Source organism: Borostomias antarcticus, assembly GCF_949987555.1.
Source record: "Borostomias antarcticus genome assembly, chromosome: 15".
Taxonomy (NCBI): domain Eukaryota; kingdom Metazoa; phylum Chordata; class Actinopteri; order Stomiiformes; family Stomiidae; genus Borostomias; species Borostomias antarcticus.
Window position 1 is genome coordinate 19,257,596 of NC_140248.1, and position 25,000 is coordinate 19,282,595.

Genomic DNA, 25,000 nt, shown 5'->3' on the forward strand with positions numbered 1-25,000 from the left:
GAGGAGACTCCGATGCCCTTAGTGTTAAAAACGGAGGAGGCGCCCTCGACCCCGGTGCCCTCCCCGGCTCCTCCCACCCCGGCTCCTCCCACCCCGGCTCCGCCCACCCCGGCTCCCAAACTCCACCCCTACGCCCCCAAACCCGACCCCCTGGCCCCGCCCGCTGGATTCATCCCCGCCCCCAAACAGAATCCTCTCACCCCTCCCGCCGGATTCATCCCCGCCCCCAAACAGAATCCTCTCACTCCTCCTGCCGGCTTCATCCCCGCCCCGAAACTCAACCCCTTCGCCCCTGTCCCCGGCTTCATCCCTGCCCCAAAACCCAGTCCCTTCTCCCCTGTCCCCGGCTTCATCCCTGCCCCAAAACCCAGTCCCTTCTCCCCTGTCCCCGGCTTCATCCCTGCCCCAAAACCCAGTCCCTTCGCCAGACCCCCAGGTTTCATCCCGGCCCCCAAATCGGACCCCCTGGCGCCTCCTGCAGGGTTCATCCCTTCCCCCAGGCTCACAGCAGTGAAGAAACCAGAGGTACATCGTCCGCCAGGAGAGACGCCTGACTACTATCAAACTATGCCTGACTACTATCAAACTATGCCTGACTACTATAAACTATGCCTGACTACTATCAAAATACCCCTTGGAGCATGCTGTTCAGACTAACCACATCTAACGTGTTCCTGTGTGTGAGCTTTTGGAACGATTATAAAACGACGATGAAACTTTTGTTTCGGAACCGTATTCGCCTGTTCTCTAGTCTTATCTAGAGGATTGTGGACGGCTAGAATAACTTTCCTTTGACTACCTCTCTGGTTCCGGCGTAATAATGAAGCCAGGCAGGATAAATAGGTGGCAAAAGGGCATTTTCTCCAGTCCAGGGCTTCATCAGCGGATGTGAAAGTCTGCTGATGGCCGGTCCTCAGGGAGGCTCGTCGGCGCCGGTTTCAGCCACAGAGCCGTGACTCATTAGCAGCAGGCCCACCTCAGTGGGGACCCCCACAGTCTGACACAGCTGGAGCTCGGCCCACCCAGACCCAGATACTCTAGCTGTGGCACTGGCAGCCATATTAATCAAGCGATAATTTGGAGAATAACGCTGAAGGGAGAAATGTCGAGCGTAATGCGAGGAAGATCTGGTTCCTCGTTATAACTGGAGCATGTTTTCAGGCAACTGCAGTATTGCTTGGAGAGAGTATTAACTTCCCTCTAATGAGCTGTGTGGATAGTAGTAGGTAGCAGGTTCAGGGCATGACCTAGTGAACATGTAAGGTTGGACATGGGACTCTCTGTGGAGCGCCCTGTCATAACGCATGGTGTGGATAAACAAATTGGATCGTAGGTCACTGACTCACTTGTGGTGTGTATTTATGTGTGTGGTGTGTGTCTGTTTGTGGATGTGTGTGTATGTGCCTTTTTGTGGGTGAATGGGTGTGTGTGTGTGTGTGTGTTTGTGCGTGTGTGTGTGCGCGTGTATTTGTGCGCGCGCACGTGTGTGTATGTGTGTGCGTGCGTGCATGCGTGTGTGTGTGCGCACGTGTGTGGGTGTGTGTGTGTGCGTGCGTGCGCGCGTGCGTGTGTGTGTGTGTGTGTGTGTGCGTGTGTGTGTGTGTATCTAAAGGTGAAGGCAGCAGCGGGTCCCACCGCCGCCCCTGTGGGGAAGCCGTCCTCTGGGACTCCCTCCTCTCAGCCTGAGCAGGTGTGTGTTCTGCAGAGGGTGTGTGTTCTGCAGAGGGTTTGTGTTCTGCAGAGGGTGTGTGTTGTGGAGAAGGTGTGTGTTCTGCAGAGGGTGCGTTTGCTGAAGAGACACATCCGTAAAACGTAGTCACGCTCCTAGTCATGGGTACACAAAATTCTGGGCACCATTTGTAAGAATAGAAGACCTCTCCAGTTTCTTTGTGACATATATACACAGTAGAACCGTAACAACCATAAAGGGTGTATTCCTATATTGTTAGAAATGGTTCTATACAGCCATTTTTTTTCTTTAAATGTACGCTCAAAGCTGCAGTATACTTGTATACGCGTACAAAAGATGGCTACCACGCGTCTTCTGCCTTCCTTTGGAGCGGTTGGCAGATTCCTCAGAAATGAACGTGCGCTTGTCTATGCGCCCACATTGTTAAACAGCAAGTCCGTCGAGCGCCTCCAAGAGCCTTAGACCTGAGCTGACTGACTGAGTCACACAGCACCCTGGTGTCTCTTAGAGCGCGTAGTCTCACCTGTCCTGGTGATCCTGCCACCTGCAGGTCCCAGAGCTGGTGCCTACAGAGGAGAACCACATTCGTCTGAGGAAGATCTTCAACGTCGCCACTGTAACTCCTCCTCCTCCTCCTCCCTCAGCCTGAGTCTGTGTCTGTTGTGGCGTTGTCCCTGCTTGCCATGTGATCGGCCCATGCCACCCTGCTGCGCTTGAGCAGGGTGGACAGGTGCCCTATGTACCCCCCCCCCCCCCCCTGTGTGACCCAAGTTGAGCTATCCGAAACGGGTAGTGACCAGTAGCAACAGGGTTCCAATTACAGGGGTGCCTGGGAGGTACTGGGTGCTCAGTTTGTAATTTGAACCGCTGCGTCTGTGTTGATGTTATATCATCATCTTCTTAAAATAATGGCTTAGTCATATTTTCACGTTTTTCAAAAGACACAAAAAACAAAATGGCCTCAAGGGGGCCATGGGTCAACATACAGGCATAGGTCAACATAGGCCATTATACTACCAGGGTAGGAACAGTGTGATCTTTTCATTTGAGGATGTAGTCAATTTTACCACTGGTGGTCAGTATCATGAAGAGATGACTCAGGCAAAAAGAAAAATTACATTAAAATTATTACATTATTTTAAGAAGGTGAAGATATGCTTCTCATACTTGAACTAAGGTGGTGATAATCATGACCTGGGAGATCTGCTGCTTTTCCAATTCAAAATCCCGACCTCCTACCAACAAATACTGCTATCGAAGAAATGACATAGGAAGGCTACTCTGCTCCTTATAGTAGGAGTAGCCAATAGGATGGCTACTCTGCTTCTTATAGTAGGAGTAGCCAATAGGATGGCTACTCTGCTTCTTATAGAAGCCCCTGATGAAGGCTGTGTGGCTGAAATGCATTGGCCTCTATTTTGACTTTTTCCCCCCTAAATGATAAGCCACTAAAATAAAGGCGTTTTAATGGATTCAGGAGTGAAATGACAGTATGGACCACTCTCTCCAACAGCACTCCTGCTATGGTCACGGTCTCTCTTTTGGTCTCTCAGCCTCTCTTTCCTGGTCCCTAACTCTTTCTGTTCCCTCAGCTCAGAAGATCATGACCTTTCCCCCCCATTCACCAGGTCCACTGGAGCATCTGTGTTATTACTTTGCCGTTTGGGACAGTGTTTGTAGTGTGTTGCTCCTCCTGCTTCCCTATATCTGGTTACAGCCATCACCAGGACCCTCTCTAGTCTGTGTAGTTGTCTTAACGTCATTTAAACCATCATTGCTCCTCCTCCACCCACTCTCATGTCTTCTCCTGTGCATCTCTCCCTCTGTCTTCTTTGTGGGTTGGCGCTTGGCTTGTCGCCGTGTCCCTTGCTGCGTGTGGGTGTGGCTGGCTAAGCCCGCCTCCCTGGCTAGAGGCCCCGCCTCCTCTCAGGTACTGCCCGCTCCCCCACCACGCCTGCCCCCAGGCCGGCCACGCCCCCTCAAATCAATCAAATCAATCAAAATGTTATTTGTATAGCACATTTAATCTCAATGCGCTTTACACTCAGAAATAAGAAGATAAAAGAAATGTATAAATATGGCACACTAGTAGACAAATGTATAATAAACAATACATCCCTTTCCCACCCACACCCAAAAACATAGAAGAGGAGAGAGAGGAGAGAGGATGGAGAGGCAGACAAATAAAAAGGCACTAATTATTCGTAGGACTGGGGCCTCGACCCTCGGCCCCAGCACCCGGCCGGCGCGTGTGCTCGCGTGTCCTGCTGGAGCGTAAGCCCGCTCGCTTCCACTGGTCCCTCCCTCCGCCGCTTCCATCTTTGGTTCCGCCCGCACCGTGGCTCGGAACGCAGTCTTTCCCTCCTTTGTTCGTGCAGCTGTGGTTTTGGAGGCCGCCAGTAATAGGACCTAACCCCCTCCACAGAGACTGGCTCTGCCGGTCACAAATCGCCAAAGCCATAAGGATTAACGAGGATTCTTCCAGCTCTTTCTGTCCGCCCGCAGTGCCTTTGTACAGTGGAAACATGGCCGTCTGTTGTTTTCCCCATCTGCATGTGGACATGCATTATCCCCATGGCGATAAAAAGTTTTGTTTGCATGCGTTTGAGCGTTGTTACTAGCCCTCAAAGTTGACCTCTGACCTCTCGACTGACCCCACTTCCTCCTGTCCTGCTCCAGTCTAAGGCGGATGCGGACCCCGTGGCCACTCTACAGGCAGCCCACACTGCTGCCGCACAACCCCAGGTCTGGCCACCGCAATGCCTGACTGTAATTCCCGCCTGCACCCTCCCCCCTCCCCCAGGAGTGTGCTGTGTGTGTGAATCACTGAGGCAAAAAACTTCCACCGTTGGGGGTTTGTATCTATGATGAACCAGTAGAATACTGAGTCTCAAAAAATAGTATATATAATATATAAATATTGATGATTGAATGACAGCGAGTGTGTTGCTCAGTATTCTACCCTGTCTTTTGGTCTCGAGTTAGTGGATGTGCTTGACCTGTGCTGTGGCCTTTTCACTAGTTATTTGATTTTCAGTATTTTCTCATGTGAGAGACATACAGTACAGTATCTGGTGCATGACTTGACCAGAGAACATTTATTATCCTGTGTCTCTCACATTCTTCGAAAGGTCTTGAGGTAGAATACCTTGTGGTGTGTGTGTGTGTGTGCGTGTGTTGTGCGATGATGTAGGCATGCTTTATTCATGACTTCTCTTACCAAGAGTAAGAGTGGCAATGGGGCTGAGCCCTTCTACTCTGTAGTCTGGCGACAGACTGTTGATCTGGTGGGGAGGACACACTCACACACACACACACACACACCCGCACACACGCACACACACGCACGCACGCACACGCACGCACACCCTAAAGCACACACAATAATAGGATATCTCTGGGCTCTCTGCAGGACAAATGGGGAGGTGAGGGAGTTTTGGGGAGGGGGAATGGGGGAGGGGGGGTGAACTGTGTACTGACCTGTCCATACGCTTGTGCTCACAACCACAAAGGTGATGTCAGGTCACCCGCCGGCCGCGGCAAACCCAACCCAACCCAACCCAACCCAGCCTTGCGTGCGCTGGGTCTTCACTATTGAACTCATTTGATCTCCGGGCTCTCTTGTGTTCCAGGTGAAGACCGAGGAGCAGATAGCTGCTGAGAAGGTCTGGTACGGCACTGAGAAAGTATGGCTGGTTCACAAGGACGGCTTCTCCTTGGGTTAGTCAAGATCCCGCTGCCTCTGGATAGAGCACACGGCACAGACCTAACACCTTGTGACGTCACGCACACACACACGTACACACAAGCACACACACACACACACACGCACACACACATATTCACCGTCATAGATGCTCAGGCGTAGCAGTATAATCATACTGTGAGACAATATGATACGATACTCACAGTAACCGTGTGATGCTTTCTTTACCAGTTTTCTCTTGAAAAATGTATATATATATTTTCAAATATATACTTATATAAATTAAATATTATTCTTTTATATTTTCTATATAACATTTTTACATTCATATATTTCATATATAACATTTTTACATTCATATATGTCACATATAACATTTTTACATTCATAAACGAGGTGCGACCGAAAAGTCCCCGGATTGTGTCAGCCACGCTCATGCCTCCATTTGAATTGAAAAAACAATGATATCCCTTTGTTGCCCCTATATCTCACGACTATTCTGGTATAATATTGTTCACCTCACTCAATCGGTGCTTCTGTGACAGGCTGTTTTGTAGAGTGTCGCAGGGGTAGCTAAAAAATCATCATTATTTTTACATTCATATATGTCACATATAACATTTTTACATTCATATTATGTCACATATAACATTTTTCATTCATATATATCATATACTGTATAACATTTTTACCTCAATCCGGTTAAGTAAAAATAAATGGAAAATAATGACTTGACCCCTGCAGCCACTCTGCTGAAGACGGAGCCGGGCAGTCTCCCGGAGGGCAAGGTGAAGATCAGACTGGAGAGAGACGGATCTCTGCTGGACGTGGACGAGGACGACGTGGAGAAGGTGCGGAACTGTCGAGAACCTTATCGCGTGCAGCCATTGGCTGTTGAGAGTTTAACCCGGTTGACCCTCGACCGCCCTTGCAGGCCAACCCTCCGTCGTTCGACCGCGTGGAGGACCTGGCGTCCCTTCAGTACCTCAACGAGTCCAGCGTGATGCACACTCTGCGCCAGCGCTACGGCGGCAACCTCATCCACACGCACGCTGGGCCCAACATGGTGGTCATCAACCCCGTCAGCGCCCCCTCCATGTACTCCGAGAAGGTACGGGCTGGGCCCTGTGGAACCGCTGAGGTGTACCCATAGCATGGAACCATCTCTCTCACTCTCGCTTTCACTCTCTCTATCATTTCTATCTCTCTCTACCTGTCTCTCTTTCTCTCTCTCTCTCTCTCTCCCTGTCTCTCTCTCTCTCTGTTTGTCTCTCTCTGTCTCTCTCTCCCTCTCTGTCTCTCTGTCTCTCTCTCTCTCTCTCTCTCTCTCTCTCTCTCCCCCTGTCTCTCTCTTTCTCTCTGTTTGTCTCTCTCTCTCTCTCTCTTTGTCTCTCTCTCTCTCTCTGTCTCTCTCTCTCTCTCTCTCTCTCTATCTCTCTCTTTCTCTCTCTCTGTCTCTCTCTCTCTCTCTCTCTCTCTCTCTCTCTCTCTCTCTCTCTCTCTCTCTCTCTCTCTCTGTCTCTTTCTCTCTCTCTGTCTCTCTCTCTCTCTCTCTCTCTCTGTCTCTCTACCAGGTGATGCACATGTTTAAGGGCTGCAAGAGGGAGGAAACGGCCCCTCACATCTACGGTGTGGCCCAGTCGGCCTACAGGAACTTGCTGACCACTCGCCAGGACCAGTCCATCGTCCTGCTGGGCAAGACCGGCAGTGGCAAGACCACCAGCTGCCAGCACCTGGTCCAGTACCTGGTCACCATCGCCGGCAGCACCGGCAAGACCTTCTCCGGTAGGAGCCGGAGGAACCTATACGCAAATAATACCATAGCGCAAATAACCTGCAGTAACGGTCATCCCAGGATTCAGTTGTTTTAAAGGAGCTCAAGTTGACCCTCTGCCCCCCCCCCCACCTCTCTTTGTGCCCCCAAAGCGGAGAAGTGGCAGGCAGTGTACACCATCCTGGAGGCTTTCGGGAACTGCTCCTCCTCCATGAACGCCAACGCCAGTCGCTTCTCCCACATCGTCTCCCTGGACTTCGACCAGGCCGGCCAGGTGGCCTCCGCCTCCATCCAGGTACCCACTGCCGAGCCACGGAGCCAGGCACCGGCACGCCGGCTCCGCCCCCAGCCCGTCACGGGGTTCCCCGAAGCCCAAAGCACACGCTCGGCCTCTAGCGACCGACGCGTGTTCTGTTCCTTACCTGATCCAAACACAGTGGCTTGGCTTTGGGCTTCCCAGTAAGGGTGCGTGTCCACCGGGGAGCTGTATTTTAGACCTGGCGCTGTTTTCTCGTTTACAATGGGTAATGAGCTCTAGGGTGCTATGGAGACGAGAGCTGTGTTCCAAGCGCTTTTAAGCGCTACAGCGCCATGAGCTCTAGGCTTTTTTTGCAGTTGAAAAATGTTTTAACTTTTTGGGCTAGAGCGCAGGCTGTAAACGGCTGTTCTGACAATGACAACGGTCAGTTTTTGGCAAAACCGCAGAGACAGCGAACGTTAGCACTAGCTAATATTAGCTAGCTATCTTAACTTGGCTAGTTAATCTGCAGTCTGCAAAAACACGACACTCGTTGCTAACGTAGCTGTAAAACATCCTGGTAGCCTAGCGCTCTACGCAGCTGTAAGCTTGGCACTGTTCAGCTACATACAGCTCGTTGGTGGACACACAGCCTAACACAATGAGGGGGACTTGTAGAGTGATCCGTGCCTGTCGGTGGTTGTTGTCTGTTTCAGACCTTGCTGTTGGAGAAGCTGAGAGTGACGAGGAGACCAGAGGGGGAGTCTACCTTTAATGTCTTCTATTACATGATGGCTGGTGCTGACAGCTCTCTCAGGTGGGCCTCACCCAGCCTGCTGGCATTTCTGCTTCACGCTCGTCTCGTGTCAGTTTGAGGGGCTCCGACTGTCTGTGGAGCCTCTAGTCAGAAGTGCTGTGTTCAAGCCATAAAGCTGTCCGTCTCTTATGTTCCGTTGAGTGTTTTAATGTTGATGGCTGTCAGGGGTGCTTCAGCATCGTGGTGACTGGCGGCTTGTCTCTCCATTCTATCTTAACAGGACCGAGCTGCACTTCAACCATTTTGCAGAAAACAGCGCCTTTGGAATTTTGCCTCATCCCAAGGTAACTAGCTACTGTACCAGTTAGTTTTTTTACCCACAGTTCTAGTTTAGCGGTACCAGTGCTGTCCAGTATTCCCCCCCCTTCAAATAAAGGGAAGTCTTCCTAATGTAGGAGAGGTTGTTCGGAACAATGCCTGCGACTGAAAAACCCACATCATCGGGGAATTCCTCTTTGGTCTAGCGGTAGATGTTGGGGTTTGCTTTCGCATGGCGGCAGGTCGGTGGTTCGATCCCCCGCCTCGCCCACCTACATGCTACATGAACACCTCTGCGTTCTCTCGTAGTCTGAGGACAAACAGCGCGCCTCCCAGCAGTTCACCAAGCTGCAGGCCGCCATGAAGGTGCTGGGGATCAGTGGTGAGGAGCAGAGGACCTTCTGGATGCTGCTGGGGGCCATCTACCACCTGGGCGCAGCAGGGGCCACCAAGGGTAAGACCTACTGTACTGTATATGGGGTAGTCTTATCAGGGGCCACCAAGGGTAAGACCTACTGTATATGGGGTTGTCTTATCAAGGGTGAGACCTACTGTATATGGGGTAGTCTTATCAGGGGCCACCAAGGGTAAGACCTACTGTACTGTATATGGGGCAGTCTTATCAAGGGTAAGACCTACTGTATATGGGGCAGTTTTATCAAGGGTAAGACCTACTGTATATGGGGCAGTTTTATCAAGGGTAAGACCTACTGTATATGGGGCAGTTTTATCAAGGGTAAGACCTACTGTACAGTATATGGGGCAGTCTTATCAAGGGTAAGATCTACTGTATATGGGGCAGTCTTATCAAGGGAAAGATCTACTGTATATGGGGCAGTCTTATCAAGGGTAATACCTACTGTATATGGGGCAGTCTTATCAAGGGTAATACCTACTGTATATGGGGCAGTCTTATCAAGGGTAAGACCTACTGTATATGGTGCAGTGTTATCAAGGGTAAGACCTACTGTATATGGGGCAGTCTTATCAAGGGTAAGACCTACTGTATATGGGGCAGTCTTATCAAGGGTAAGACCTACTGTATATGGGGAAGTCTTATCAAGGGTAAGACCTACTGTATATGGGGAAGTCTTATCAAGGGTAAGACCTACTGTATATGGGGCAGTCCTATCAAGGGTAAGACCTACTGTATATGGGGCAGTCTTATCAAGGGTAAGACCTACTGTATATGGGGCAGTCTTATCAAGGGTAAGACCTACTGTATATGGGGCAGTCTTATCAAGGGTAAGACCTACTGTATATGGGGCAGTCTTATCAGGGGCCACCAATCCCACAGCCCGTTAATGTGTCTGTTTACTGTGTCGCAATGAAAACGGACGCCTGCTGTGTGAATGTTTATTCACCTTGTCTAACGTTGCCTTCTCCGCAGTGTCAGTCATAGAGGAGGACGATGGTAACCCTCTGGTTTGGTTTCCCTCTGTAGTGTGAATCTCTGTGTTTATGTGCTGTCGTCTCATTCTCTCCTTTAAGCCCTCTGTCTCTGAAGTGATTGTTTGTCATAAGAACCTGTTTGTCATATGAGGCAAATTAAGTTCTTCTCTGACCGCTGATGAAACTGTCATAGTGTTCTGTAGTCAGTACGGCTAACACAAGATGGCAGCAAAAGTCTTTTTTCATTTTTAGGATGATTCTGTTCTCCATCCTCATCCCGTTGGCTTGTCTGACTATGAAGAGGAACTACACTTTACTTTCTCTTCCTAACCTTCAAAGAGAACAGTTCTTAAAGCATGCCCTTCTGCTGGTGTGCTTAAGCCGACATTTAATGTGGTGTGTGTGTGTGTGCGTGTGTGTGTGCGCGTGTGTGTGCGTGCGTGCGTGCGTGTGCATGCAGAGAGGTCTTGAAAGGACAGATGACCAGTGTCGGTGTTTGGCTGTACAACTGTAGATGTAGTTTCTAAAGCTCTAACTCCATGTTGTTGTGGTCTTAGCATCTGTCCTTTTCTGTATTATTTGCTGTGTTCTTACCACCTGTCTTTATTTGTTGTGCTCTCACCACCTGTCACTGGTTGTTGTGGTCTAACCATGTCGTTGCTCGCATGTTGCATGCTGCTCCCCGTCCGCTGCAGACGCAGACGAAGGTAAAATTGCATTCTTCTCATTGTTATTGTTCTGCCTCCCTGCTTTTATCATTCGTGCACAGACGTCACATCATTAGCATTTTAATGAAGTTCTCAGTCTTTTTTCTTTGATCATTTTCACAACCCTCTTGCTTGTCGTAACACCGAGCATGTAATTCTCACCGGGCAGATGAAGGGGGGCGATCCCAGCTTGCCTGTCAGAATCCCACTGTTTGATGTTCCTAGTCACCCTCTCAAGTCGAATAGATCCCACTCAACGCTGTCTGGGAATTAAAACACACTCCTGTCCTCACACTCATCATCTCCACAGTAGATGGAAATTAGGCTGAGCTCTGCCAGCTGTGGCCAGTGCTTCAATAGAGGAATTGTACTTTGGAATGATTAGCTGTAATTATGTTATTTTGATGACAGGTGAAAATAATTTGGGTTTTACAAATTAGGAAAATTAGGCTGGTTAGGTTTTTGCTCCATTGCACCATTAAACTATCAGCTCGGTGTCCTAGTACTGTACATTTCACTGTCTTAATAAGGGTACTGGTTGTGCATGTCGACGTGTCCAAAGACATATTACGGAACGGACCTACCGGGCCCCGGCCCAGGGGCCCAGGAGCTCAGGGGCCCCTTTCTTGTTGCATAGTCAAAGTGCTTAGTCATTCATGTCAATAACAGAGCCCCAAAAATCCTGCTGAAAAACTGAAGCAATAGCCTAAATATTCACTTTGAAGACGTCACAAGAAAGAAACTATCATGATACTTTTTTAAGCGAGCGTTTATCTATCGTACCTTAGGGGGGCTGAGTACTCCATGCAATATGGGCCCTTCAACTCATTTGGGGAGAAATCCAAAAAGCAAGTCCTCCCCACAGAGTTGAGGTCCCTCGAGTCGAAACCGAGCAGGGTAAAGCTGCTTTTATTGCGAGTTTTCTCACATTATCTTCAAATTGGATGCGGTCTCATTGGGCAAATTCAAAAAGCCGATAAATGAAATCGGTGCGGGGGGCCCTGCGCCCAGGGGCCCGTCATTTCATAATCTGTGTATGGACATGTCCCGGGGACACCGTCCCCAGTCGGGAACAGCGCCTTGGCGTCCCGTGGCGGGCGACCTCCCCGCCGGTTACCAGCATAGACGGACTGTAACCGAAGCTGTTTTTTTGCTCTTACTCCTCAGCCGGCAGGAAGCAGTTTGCGCGTCACGAGTGGGCGCAGAAGGCTGCCTACCTGCTGGGCTGCTCTCTGGAGGAGCTCTCGTCCTCCATCTTCAAGCACCAGGCCAAGGGTACCCTGCCCCGGGGAAGCTCCTCCCTCCGCCCGGGCGCCGACGACACGGGGGACGCAGCAGGTGTGAGGCTGCACACCACACACACGCACGCACGCACGCACAAATGCACACGCACAAACGCACACACACACACACACGCATGGACACACGCACACACACATGCACACACACCACCTTAGAGAAAATATCACCCTCATTTAACGGTAAATTGTATTTAAGTAATGGACCACAATTCTATGGAGTGGGTATAGATAAGACTTTGGAAAATAATGTTTTTTTCTTTAAGAGTGTCTTCATGCTTGCCCTTGAAATAATAATCGCTTCTCATTAATTCCTCCCCACATCCCCACACACACACACACACACACACACACACACACACACACACACACACACACACACAAAGAGTGTTTGATCAGAGGCCGCTACATCCTTTCAAGGACGCGAGCTTACAGTACGCTCAGAACGCTGTAGCATAGATGGACGAAGGGTCAGAGCTGGACTTTGTTTGACCCCCTCCCCATGCCTCTAACACTAACACACCCAGATCTCTCCCCCCCGGCCTCCCTGGTCTCAGTACCCTCAGCCTGGGCTCCCCTGTTACTGCGTACCCCTCTGTAGCAGCTGGCCGCAGATCACACGCTCACTGGAGCATTCTCGTTGCTGTGCCATCTGAGGATTGTTTTGATGTTATGAATTAATTTGTGTGTGTGTGTGTGTGTGTGTGTGTGTGCGCGTGTGTGCGTGTGATTGGATGCCCCTCCGCCAGGATCCAAGGCCACAGCCATGGAGTGTTTAGAAGCCATGGCATCTGGACTTTACTCTGAACTCTTCACCCTCATCATCTCCCTCATCAACAGGTTAGACCCCCGGGCACTCACCTCTGGGATCAACACAACACACTGGGCCAGCTGGGCTGCTAGAAAAAGTACAGAAAGCATCCGAACAGGTCTTACACAGCTGGGCAAGAGGAAATATACAATAAGAGGATATGTCTTAGCTAACTCTGAAAACAAATCTATGGGGGTTGGGGTTAGGGTTAGGGTTAGGGCCAAATCTATGGGGGTTAGGGTTAGGGTTAGGGCCAAATCTATGGGGGTTAGGGTTAGGGTTAGGGCCAAATCTATGGGGGTTAGGGTTAGGGTTAGGGCCAAATCTATGGGGGTTAGGGTTAGGGTTAGGGCCAAATCTATGGGGGTTAGGGTTAGGGTTAGGGCCAAATCTATGGGGGTTAGGGTTAGGGTTAGGGCCAAATCTATGGGGGAGATCTAATTTTACACCCATCGGAATCTGTCCTGGCTGATGCCATAGAAAACTACTGTTCACTGCATCACATTAAGAAGGAGCTCATCATTAAGTCTTTGGGGAACAATGGCCCTCATTCCATCTTCTCAACTGTCATCTTAAATGTCTTATTATGCATTTCGTAAGAGAAACCCTAAGAAAAATCCACCCCAGATTTATGAACGCGTGGGATGTGTTTGTAAAACCGCTAAAGTGTTGCCTACATGTATATTACCTACGCCACAAGGATCACGTGCAACGTAAATCATTAACATGTAAATCACATGCATGGAAGAGCAGGTGATCACGCTCGTGATTGGGAACGGGTTTCCTGTGTGTGGACGACTAAAATGTGATTTAGATACACCCCTCTTTGTTTTGAAACCCTTGAGAAATCACTTGGTACATGCATATTTTGCGCAGAAGAATAGACCTGCACAACCTATTCAGACATTTCTCAAACCCTCCCCCGACTGGGAATTACCGTTGTGGCAACTGTGCACAAACAACACCGCCAAGATTACACATTTTAGTCATCCATAATGCAATTGTGTTCACCTGCTTTTCCACTCATGCTATTTACATGTTATGTTGTCCTTGTGGCTTATCGTACCGTGTGTAGGTAAAACCGCTCGAAAATTGACGCACCGCATCAGTGAACACAAGCATGATTCGCTGAAACAACCGGGGATTACCATGTTGCTATACATTTGAATGACGCAACGCATCACCTCTCTTCCCGACAGTAGTATGGTAAAGAGAAGGTGTAGATGCCACCTAGAGGCGGTGACCAGGATTTGTTATTGAAGAGACGTGAAGCCTTTTGGATCTTTTCTTTACAGACATTGTTTCCCAAAGGTCTTAATGATAAGCTGTGGACAATAGTTCTGTTCTGTATCAACCAGGACAGATGTTGATGGGTGTGTTATTAGATCTCGCCTATAGATTTGAGTGTTTTCAGAGTTAGCCTATATGTATTTTCTGTTCTGTGATAACCTTATAATGTACTAGTAGCCTATACAGTATATTTTTGGTAGCCTACACAGTATAAACATAATATTGATAATGTTACCCTTGTATCTCTGTCTCTGTGTCTGACTGTGTCTCTGTGTCTCACTCTGCCGGTGTGTCTCTGTGTCTGATTGTGTCTGTGGGTCTTTGTGTCTGTGTCTGTCTCTGTGTCTGACTCTGTGGTGTGTCTCTGTGTCTGACTCTGTGGTGTGTCTCTGTGTGTCTGACTCTGCCGGTGTGTCTCTGTGTCTGACTCTGTGGTGTGTCTCTGTGTGTCTGACTCTGCTGGTGTGTCCCTGTGTGTCTGACTCTGCCGGTGTGTCTCTGTGTGTCTGACTCTGCCGGTGTGTCTCTGTGTCTGACTCTGCCGGTGTGTCTCTGTGTCTGACTCTGTGGTGTGTCTCTGTGTGTCTGACTCTGCTGGTGTGTCCCTGTGTGTCTGACTCTGCCGGTGTGTCTCTGTGTGTCTGACTCTGCCGGTGTGTCTCTGTGTCTGACTCTGCCGGTGTGTCCCTGTGTGTCTGACTCTGCTGGTGTGTCTCTGTGTCTGACTCTGCCGATGTGTCTCTGTGTCTGACTCTGTGGTGTGTCTCTGTGTCTGACTCTGCCGGTGTGTCCCTGTGTGTCAGGGCTCTGAAGTCCAGCCAGCACTCCCATTGCTCCCTGCTGATCGTGGACACGCCAGGCTTCCAGAACCCCCGGCTGGCCAAGCGGGAGCGAGGCGCCACCTTCGAGGAGCTCTGCCACAACTACACGCAGGAACGCCTGCAGACCCTCTTCTACCAGTGCACCTTCGTACAGGAGCTGGAGAGATACAAGGAGGTACTGGAACACGTACAGTACACATGCACACACACGCACACACACACACTATAGAACACATCATGTCAGTGTACCATGTATGCACTGCAGTGCACTATCAGCGCTGTGCGGTACACTATCCCTCATGGGCAAATCCTTGGCTATCCAGACCTCATGCTTGTCAACCGTGGTGGTGTCAGTCACACAGAAACGGAAAAAGTGAGGATCAGCCCCCCCCCCCCGGCAGGCGAGCGGTCCAGAACGAAGACACTCAGGGCCGAGTGCCAGGGCCGTGGCGAGCCGCACAGCGGTGGCGCTGCCAGGCGGCTGATGAGGAATAACACCCTCTCGTCCCACGCTCCGGCCGGATCTGTGCGCTAATACCAGACTGCGGTTCCCCCGTGATAACATGGCTGAGTCATCCCCCACCAACCTCTCGTCCTTGCCCCCCGTAACGTCGGCACAGCCCCCCCCCCGTCCCCCGTCGTGCAGCTGCTGCTGTTATGGAGCTCTGACGGAGCATTGCGTTTTTATTACCATGGATTAGGCTCATCTCTGTTCTGTCCTCTGTCGAGAGAGTAGACGTGTTTGCCCTGCATTATGAAACTACATACTAGGTTTCAAGACGGTGACCTCGTCCCGTGTTCCAAACCACGAAAACTCCAAACTCCATAACCTCTGATATCATGGATCTGTTCACACACGTTTTTGATTAATGAATAACGTGACCATAACAGAGGGGGGAGTTTTTGTGTGGATGTTGAAAGTAAGTAATGATCGAACGGCTAGACGAATAAAAAAAACAAACTAAACTATGTTTTTGCTTCATGTGAATGTTTTTGTCATCTGTTGCTAACGAGCCCCTCTGTGCCCCATCCAGGAGAACATAGAACTTGCATTAGATGACATAGAACCCAACACATCACTGTCTGTAGCCGTTGTAGACCAAGCGTCAAGCCAAGCACTGGTAAGGACACACTTTAATATGCCTAGATTCACTCTGTTTCCTACTCTGTTCTCCCTGTCACTGAAACCTGGCTTCCTGTTCTAAGTCAAAAAAGATGTGGTGGACTTTTGGACCTGGAATCCCAGTTACCGGGTTTGGTTAATAGTGCACTAAAACCTATAGGGCCAAATCCACAAAAGGATTGCGCGGCTTTTGCAGCGGCAAAACCCATGCAAATAAAACCAAAAAATTAGCATCCAATCCACAAAACACACAAATGATGAAAAGTATTGCAAACTGCACCGATGAGCAAATAGCTCCACAGCTGCGCCAGGCTCATTTGAATGTATGTAAATTAGGTACTTCCGTGCAAAATTGCCCCAAATAAGCCTTGCGTCTGATCCACAAACACCATGAGCTAACTGCCACACACCGCTTGTAACTGCAGCAGTCAGCGCGCGCACTCCTCCTGTCTCTCCTGAGAACCTGTGAGGTTTGATTGATATTGAAGTGATATTGGATGATATTGAGTGCAAAATATATAGAGAGGGGGATTTAAAAAAAAGTTCAGCCAGCTGTGATGCACAGAAACAAACAGAACTGATATTTTCTGCAAAAAAGTACGGTCTGGCATTTTCATTATGATCCAATCTGTCCTGAAGTATAGAGAAAAGCTTGAAATACTGGGGAAAGAAATGACTATATCCAAGATCTTGTATCTATATACAAGAACAAATAGCATTCAGCCATATAAGGGGCTGACATGCCCGGGCTCTCCAGGGATCATGGCAGCAGTTATTGTAGCCAGACGAAGGCACCGTCATGCCAGGCGAGCGCAAGAACGCGTACATGGCTAATTGCAATCATGGGTGCAAATTGCAAACAGTTGGCAAATTTGTGGGTGTGTTTGTCGGGGCATATCATTAGAGCAAAATCTTTTGTGGATATCGTGCTAAACTGGAGCAGATTGCCGTTACAATTGCTGTGCAAAATATTGAGCTATTAGCAGGAATAATCCCTTCTTTGTGGATTTAGGCCACAGCCACCTTCTCTCTTCAACATTGGTAACAGTGTTTCATGTGAACTCTGCGCTTTGTAGAATAACTCAGGGTTCTCTCTGGTCCTGTGTTTCTATCATAACTGCTTTATTATTCAATCACTCGTTTCAATCACTCGTCTTCTAGGTTGGATGGTCTCTGAATAGAACATAGAACCTGCAGGAACAGTTCATTGTGTCTGTTTACTGCGCCATGGACACCGGGTGACACAGTTCGGAGGTGTCTGTCAGGGATCATGGCGTCATGATCCCATCATTTCTCTGGCTTGAGTGCTTTGCTTTTTATAAACTGCTGCTCTTGGTAGACCAGTGGTCCATATCAGTAATCCAGTGCAGAGCGTACAGAAAGATAAAGCCAAAGCCTGAAGCCAGTGGAAACTAAAAAGAGATGGGACAAAGGTCCACACTATTAGAGAGCAGTCACTGATAAAACTGGTTTGAAATGGTAAAAATGCTTATAGGTTATGATGTTTAGTGTCTCATTAAGCATCCACAGTCTGAGTGAAAACAAACATTCACAACTATTAAGAAAACCCAGTTCAAACAGCTGATTTGACTTTGCTGTTTAAACCATTTGTCAAGACTGTCCAATTGGAGTTTAATCCCATCACTGTACGCATCACAATGTGCATTCATGTTAAGTCATCAGGCCTCAATCAGGAAAATCAAAACATTGAAAAACTGTTTACCAGTCTAAATCCACCATTCAGTACTGCATAGTTCTCAGACTACCACATATTAGAGTTTCTGCAATTGCTTCCTAACATGCATAATGTGTTTAGAAATTAATCTCAGAATTCACTTTACAGTCACTTTAATTGAATATTAAATCAAAATAAAATTACAAACCTGACTTTTGTACAGTATTTACACTTTTGTAAGTACTCTAATGTTCAGACTATGACCAAGCTCACTGTGACATTCTAGAATTGGAAGGTTCTATTTGCGGCATAATTCTGAGATCTTGAGCGTTCTGTGCTGCACATTCCATAGTTTCAATTATTTTCTCTATACTGTATTGATGTGCTTCTCTGTTCCGGATATTCATCCAGCATAGTTACAGGAACTGTGGTAAAAAGCACACAATATGGAATTAAGCCCATTACATCCCAGTGAATCCAGGTTAGCACATTGTTGTGAAAAGGTGATGAGTTTCTGTGTGCCAGTGAGTGGGTGTATCTTTGAACCCATCCTGTCTTATTTTATGAAATGGGCCCTTTCTAAATTAGAGTTTAGAAAGGCTTCATTAATGCTTCGTGACCCTGAGCGCTCTCGCTCTCTCGCTCTCTCTCTCTCTCTCGCTCTCTCTCTTTCTCTCTCTCTCTCTCTCTCTCTCTCTCTAATAATGACTGCTAGGGCCAGTCATCTGCCTCTGCTATTTTTTAGAAAACAAGCTGCAATTTGCTTTAAAAAAAAAAAGCAGCAAAACATCTGTCCATTCTTTATTAAATGAAAGCACTATGAAGGCTACCCATCACTTGTTTGAAAGGTAAATAAGAAGACCTTAAACCCACACAGGAGCGTCTGCCTAGCGTTTGTTTTGGAAACACTTAGACAGGAGGCAGACGAAGCCAAGAAAGGCATTGTGAGTTTCCAGGTGAGCGAACAAAAGCAGAAAACAGTTGCTTAAATTCCTTCCAGCTGATAGATTGATTCCTACAAAACAGATGAGCAGACATGAAGGACTGGCTGATATGAGAGGGGGGGTGTTGGCTTTGTGCCTCATCTTTGGTGAGTCAGAACTGCATATAGTGTAGGTCAGAAAACAAATGGGGGGCCTCAGCACGGCTGTTCTGTGTGTTTTGATGAGACAGGGGATCCTACTTGTTCTGTACTTGTACTCCCTTCAGAAGGCTAGAACTCAAATGTTCATGAATTCTAGTGTTATCTACAACTACCCAGTGTGTAAGAGGTGTCTCTGACGTGTGTGTGTGTGTGTGTGTGTGTGTGTGTGTGTGCGTGCGTGCGTGTGCGCGTTCATGCACGTGTCTGTCTGTGTGTGTGTGCCCTTGTGTGTGTGTGTGCGTGCATGCGCGTGTCTGTGTGTGTGTGTGTGTGCCCGTGTGTGTCTGTGTGTGTGTGTGTGTGTGTGCGTGTGTGTGTGTGCCCGTGTATGTGTCTGTGTGTGTGTGTGACAGGTGCGGACCGTGGCGCGGACTGATGAGGCGCGGGGTCTGCTGTGGCTGATGGAGGAGGAGGCGCTGCAGCCCAGGGGGTCGGAGGAGACTCTGCTGGGACGCCTCTTCAGCTACTACGGCCCGGCGGAGGGCGAGAGCAAAGGTCAGGACACACGCCACAGAACCGCCGCGCCGTCTAATTCGGCCAACGGAGGCGAACGTTCTTGATGTGTTTTAATTTGAACAGCTGTAACGTTCCCAATTTGTTTGGCATTAAACATAAAAGGACGCGGAGACGAGCGTTTGTACTCACAGCCACTTCCGTGATCATCGACAATTTCCTGGATGATCATATTTTGGATGTAGTCGCGCCAGTACATAGCATGCAAGTGAGAGGGCCTCCGGTGTTCAATTCATTCATTCACTCATACAATTCACATTTCCCTCAGTCCAGCCACCATCCATCAGACCACTCGCGTATATTTGCAAAGGTTTGCGGCGAGCACAAAGCCTATGGAAGAAAAGTCTGAAATAGTTTGCAAACGTTCGCCTTGTTCGCTGAATTTGAATACATCTCAGACCCGATGGAATTCTGTCTGAGCCCACAGTCACTACTGCCTGTGCAAATTCCGTCTGAGCCTTTGTGATGTCAGTAACGTGCAAAAGACATTTAGTCTGAGCCTTTGTGATGTTATTACTCTCTGTTGAACAGTTAAGCCCAATTTATGCTTCGTCGAGCGACACTTTTAAAACCGTCGCGCGACACTTTTGACGTCACAGGCGACACTTTTTTGTGAAAAAAAAGTGTCGCCGAGGGCGCGCACCAACGGATTTTTCTAATGTCGCTGTCTCTGTCACATATTGTCGCTCAAGTGTGATTGGATAGCTAAATAGAAGGCTTGTGTGTTGCCATGGATATGCTTGTTCTGCAGTCTTGTTTTAGTTTTGTCTGTCATTTGACATTAGGCTGTCAAGGAGTAGAGGAGCGTCTCTCCCAGCTTGTGAGGAGATATCCCCATCTATACAATTCACCACTGCCCCTTCACATATGCCCAAGTACTGCGGAATTCGTGGAAGGGAATCTTTCTCGATCAGAATGAAAACAAACCACAATGAAAACTGCTCTCTGAACAACCTCTTTACCTCAGACTATACTCTTTCCCTCAAAAAGCAGCTTCTCTCAGAATGACAACAAACGCGAAACAGAATGACAAGCGCGCAGCTGATTGTTTCCATAGAGACGACGCGAACTGTCGCCCGAAGCATAAACGCAACATGTCGAGCGACCCTTTTTTTTTGTTGAGCGACACTTTTCAAGAAGCATTAATTAGGCTTTATTGCATCTAGCTCTCTGTGATGTCACTGATACTTGTACAGCAGATTTCCATAAACCTTTGTGGTAACAGAAATCCTATGTCTCGATACAGTTAACATTAAGATGAATGGATAAGGTTACTCAAAAAAACATGTACTGTTAAGGATTTTGATTCAATTATATAAATTGCTCGCATTCACTTATTTCACTGTCAAACCTATCCCACTCTCAATGCATTCTACCTGCTATAATATGCAGTGGATCCATTCCTCTGTTTTATTTGTAATAGCATAAATGGTTCAGAATATATTGGTAAGACCTCTGACTCTGCCAATCAGGTCACACTTTGCTTCTGAAGAGTGAGAGGCAGCATCACTTCCTGTTGGGTCACAGTCAGGGTACGGACTGGGTGGAATACGATGCCAGGGGGTGGCTGAACCACGCCAAGCAGAACCCCGCCTCTACCAACGCTGCCAGCCTGCTACAGGACTCCCAGAAGTAAGAACTCTCCCTTTACACACCATGATTGGCTGTGACGGAGAGGAACGCTTGTGATATTTTCGGAACCCCCTTTGACTAAATAGATGAAGGTCAATTTGATGCTAGACTACAGATAGTGAAATGCCAGATTGGGAATCTTATAATGTCTAGCTGTGTGCCTAGGAACTGGAATGAGGAACTGATTTGTGCTGATAAGATATTGGAAGGACAAACGATAACAGGAATTCCAGTGTACCTGCAAATAACTTTCTATTCTATTCTATTCTATTCTATTCTATTCTACTCTATTTTATTCTATTCTGACTTGGCCTGGCCCAGGAAGAACATCAGCTCTCTGTTCATGTGCCGGGGGGGCGGAGCCTCGCTCCTGTCGGGCTCCATCGCGGGTCTGGAGGGCGTGTCCAAGCTGGCCCTGAGGCGCGCCTCCAGCATGAGGAAGACCTTCACCACAGGCGTGGCTGCTGTGAAGAAGAGGAGCCTGTGCATACAGATCAAACTCCAAGTGGTGAGAGGCTAGCGGGGGTCTTGGGGGGGGAGGGGGTCTTGGGGGGAGTCTTGGGGAGCTGGGGACACCCAGAGTCCCTTGCTCTAATCCCACACACAGACTCGTTCAGTAATGGGACTCATTTAATTAGCATTGGCTAATATGCACGCTCCCCATGGGTGGGCTCTTCACATGGCGTTCGGTCGATCATCCATCTTCCCGTGTTACTCCTCAGTTATTTCTGCTTCTAAAGGGCGTTCCAGCTCCAGCTCCTGACACTGCCCTCTTAACCGTAGCATTTATTCAAACCCGGGCTGATTATTCGAGAAGGTTGCCTAATGTATGAAATAAGCTATTAGATACGGAAGACAGAGAGCGTTTGCATGCGATTAAAGAGGGTTCTGTCACTGATTAGGCCGGGCTACTTCATCAGCGCCGGCCCCCCCGGCCCCTAACCCTCCCGCTTCTGTGGGTCGTGAGCTCAGCCCGCTCCTCCTCTCCTCCCCCAGGACGCTCTGCTGGACACGGTGCGGAGGTCCAGGGTGCACTTCATCCACTGCCTGCTGCCCACGGCCGACGCCCTGAGGGGCCTGGGCAGGGAGGGGGAGGCCCAGGCCGTGGCCCAGGGGGAGAGTGGCGACTCTGGGCTGATGCAGCTGGACGTGGCCCTGCTCCGCGCCCAGCTCCGCGGCTCCAAACTACTGGACGCCCTGAGGATCTACAGACAAGGTGAGAGAGAGAGAGGGAGAGAGAGAGAGAGAGAGAGAGAGAGACCTCCATATCAGGAAGCACTTTGAGCTGCATTTATTTATATGAAAGGTGCTATACAAATAAAGTATTATTATATTTAGAGTATTAGTATTATTATTATTGTTAATATTGTTACTGGCCGCGTTTCCCGATAAAGAACCTTCTTAAGGAACCCTTTTTAAGCAACCCTTTGTATGGGAGTTAAGAAGTACTTTGAAGTTAAGTGCTTCTTATCTTGTTCGGGAAACCCGGTCATTATTAATATATCTGAGCTACATACTGGGCAGAAACTCAGGAAGGGTTAACTCCTTCAGACTGAGTCAAGTGTATATTTACTGTAAGCCCCGAGCCCCTCTCAGCTTTGAGAGGGAAAACATAATGGGCGGAGCCCAGTACTGCTGCATGCCTGCAAAGCTGCGTTAGTAAGCGTCTTCTTCTTCTGACTGTCTGTTTTCACAGGTTACCCTGATCACATGGTCTTCTCCGAGTTCCGTCGACGTTTCGATGTACTGGCGCCTCACCTGACAAAAAAACATGGCCGCAACTACATAGTGAAGGATGAGAAGAGAGTGAGTGCATTTCTGTGTGTTTGTGTGTGTGTGCGCGCGCGCGAGTGTGTGTGTACAGTATATATAGAACAGAATATAGACCAGACCATGACTCTCAACAGCTGAGGACTGCAGGATAGATTAAGGAGCTGAAGAAGCCATTTTCTCCAACCCCTCCCTGTCGATCAGTCGCCCAGACAGAGTGAAGCCCTTTTAATCGAGGCCATTGTGATGACATGATCAAGTCAGGCCCAGCTGCGTCGCACCCGGTCCAATCAATACAGACAGGAAAGACCCTCTAATTGGACTGGGGCTTGGGGTGCCAAATATACGCTAAACGTAGCGCGCTTATCAACTTTTTCAGCCGGGTACCTCCAGAGACCGTCTGGTCTGGTCTGGTTTTTTTGCCCGAACAATTTGCTGAAACAGTGAGAGCTCCACGGAAGCTGCAGCATTGGTTTATGGGAGATCTGAATAATAAGAGAGGCTTATGTGTACCGTGTTTTAGTGAAATCCGACCTGTGGAGGGGAAACTTGCTAATGAGTGTTCTGCTCCGAGGTGAACCATCAATAGGGGTCAATTGTGTATTGCTCTGCTTCGAGAGGAGCCCGGCTGAAAGCGAAAGGGGGGAAAAACACAAAAGCTTCTCTTTAGCGAGGAGTGTGAGAGAGAGAGAGAGAGAGCTGGGAGGGGGGGGCAGAGGGAGAGAAAAGCAGATTTCCCCTGTGTCAGCGTCTCGGAGCTGGGTTTCCGTGGAAACGCGGACAAACAAAAGCCCCTCAGTGCTCGGCGGGGGGGGGGGGGTAGGGGGGGGAGCTGCGGTCCCTCTCCCTGTGTAATCTAGATGGGGCCTTTCAGACTAGGGGGCTCAAGTTGTCCTGTCCTCAGCCCAGCCCAGCGCAGAGAGAAACACACACGCACGCACACACACACACACACACACACACACACACACACACACACACACACACAGGGGGACAGGCAGGCAGGCTGGGGGGGGGCCCGCGTCCCTCCGTACAGGCTGCATGTGTTCACGGCTGCTCTGGGGCCGGGACCACCACGGAGCCCGGAGGAACAAGCCTGGAGTGGGAGGATTCTGGAGGACGAGCTGCCTGGTCGGTCCGGTCTAGGGCTCGGGTTCGGCTCCGCTGGGTCCTTGAGAAACGGGGAGCAGGGGGGGGCGGAGGACAGGCTAGCGAGGGGAAGCACTGCAGTTGTAGCCTACTGTTTTATGTGAACTACTTCATGTTCGGAGGAGCTCAGCTCACGGGAAGGTGGACAGAGCTGGCTAATGCGTGTGTGTGTGTTTGTGTGTGTGTGTGTGTGTGCGTGCGCGCGTCCAGGCCGTGGAGGAGCTGCTGGAGTCCCTGGACTTGGAGAAGAGCAGCTATCACATGGGCCTCAGCAGGGTGAGTACCGCCGTCAACCCCACACTTCACCCTGCACTCGCGGTCAACGCCGTCAAAACAACGCGGCGCGCCGAGGCGATACGGCGCCGGCGCTGTGAGAACGGGAAAAAAGTTGATGCGGACGTCCTCCTCGGTAGAGAGCCCCTCCCTCCCACCGGCCGGCTCCCCTGAGGAATGTGTTTGTGTCTCTCCCCCGCGGGGCACGTTGCCAAGTGTCGCACCCCCCCCCCCCCGCCATCCCCTCCACGCCCGCGATGATGAGACCGCTCCCCCTTTGTGTTCCCGTTGTTTTTACGCGCGGAGCGGTTTCTGCCAGGTGACGGGGGCTTTCTTTGTTGCGTTCCCCCCCCAGCCCCCCTTCCTCTGCATCCTCAGTCTAATCACGGCGAACACGGCGTGGCACGCCGCCAATTAATCCCGTCAGCCGGGGAAACGGCCTTAGGGCAAAAAAAAAAAGGGGAATCGAGAGAAACAACAGAGAAAAAAAAAGACCCGCGACGCCGCCTCCCCAGATGCCGGCGGCCCGCCGGACCGTGTCAGAACCGGGGCGAGGGGCGGTCATTATTCTGGGGAGGCGGCCGCAGTTCGCCCTTCGGGCTGTGGGAGTTAAGTTTTACTTTTTTTTTTTCCTGAACCGGGGCTCTAGGAGGGTGGATTAGCACCGAGATGGTCACTCGCTCACAAAGCATTCCGACGGACTCCCAGCAACGGCCGGCCCCGGTTAGAATGCCAATCGCGCCGGCTCGGGGGCCGCGCGGCGGCAGACTGCGGGGTGCGCTGCGCTGAGCACCCCCCCCTCCCTCCCCCCACGCCGTGAACAGCGGCGGTCGCGCGGCCGACTTTCATTCGGCCCATTGTGGTCATACCTCAGCACACACGCCGCCTCCCACACTGGGAACACTACTCACTGACTTTG

General features: G+C 49.7%; 2 protein-coding genes across 3 annotated transcripts in view; both read left to right on the forward strand.

The window, feature by feature from the left end:
- LOC311318448 (uncharacterized protein) overlaps positions 1-2,339 on the forward strand; it is a gene marked incomplete at both ends in the record, with an annotated part of 13,539 nt that extends 11,200 nt beyond the window's left edge. The window contains 2 exons of the mRNA XM_084449799.1: positions 1-525; positions 2,241-2,339. The exon at positions 1-525 is cut by the window's left edge and continues 429 nt beyond it. Coding sequence (XP_084305925.1) covers positions 1-525; positions 2,241-2,339 — 624 coding nt within the window. The remainder of the gene's footprint in view (positions 526-2,240) is intronic.
- LOC311319089 (unconventional myosin-XVIIIa-like) overlaps positions 1-25,000 on the forward strand; it is a gene marked incomplete at its 5' end in the record, with an annotated part of 83,588 nt that overhangs the window by 21,372 nt on the left and 37,216 nt on the right. For both annotated transcript variants that reach the window (XM_084450541.1, XM_084450540.1), the window contains 18 exons: positions 5,323-5,410; positions 6,141-6,247; positions 6,331-6,507; positions 6,971-7,181; positions 7,323-7,465; positions 8,125-8,225; positions 8,446-8,509; positions 8,793-8,949; positions 11,750-11,920; positions 12,630-12,720; positions 14,785-14,977; positions 15,837-15,923; positions 19,098-19,239; positions 20,730-20,889; positions 21,211-21,397; positions 21,886-22,105; positions 22,586-22,695; positions 24,019-24,084. In XM_084450541.1, coding sequence (XP_084306667.1) covers positions 5,323-5,410; positions 6,141-6,247; positions 6,331-6,507; positions 6,971-7,181; positions 7,323-7,465; positions 8,125-8,225; positions 8,446-8,509; positions 8,793-8,949; positions 11,750-11,920; positions 12,630-12,720; positions 14,785-14,977; positions 15,837-15,923; positions 19,098-19,239; positions 20,730-20,889; positions 21,211-21,397; positions 21,886-22,105; positions 22,586-22,695; positions 24,019-24,084 — 2,475 coding nt within the window. The remainder of the gene's footprint in view (positions 1-5,322; positions 5,411-6,140; positions 6,248-6,330; positions 6,508-6,970; positions 7,182-7,322; positions 7,466-8,124; positions 8,226-8,445; positions 8,510-8,792; positions 8,950-11,749; positions 11,921-12,629; positions 12,721-14,784; positions 14,978-15,836; positions 15,924-19,097; positions 19,240-20,729; positions 20,890-21,210; positions 21,398-21,885; positions 22,106-22,585; positions 22,696-24,018; positions 24,085-25,000) is intronic.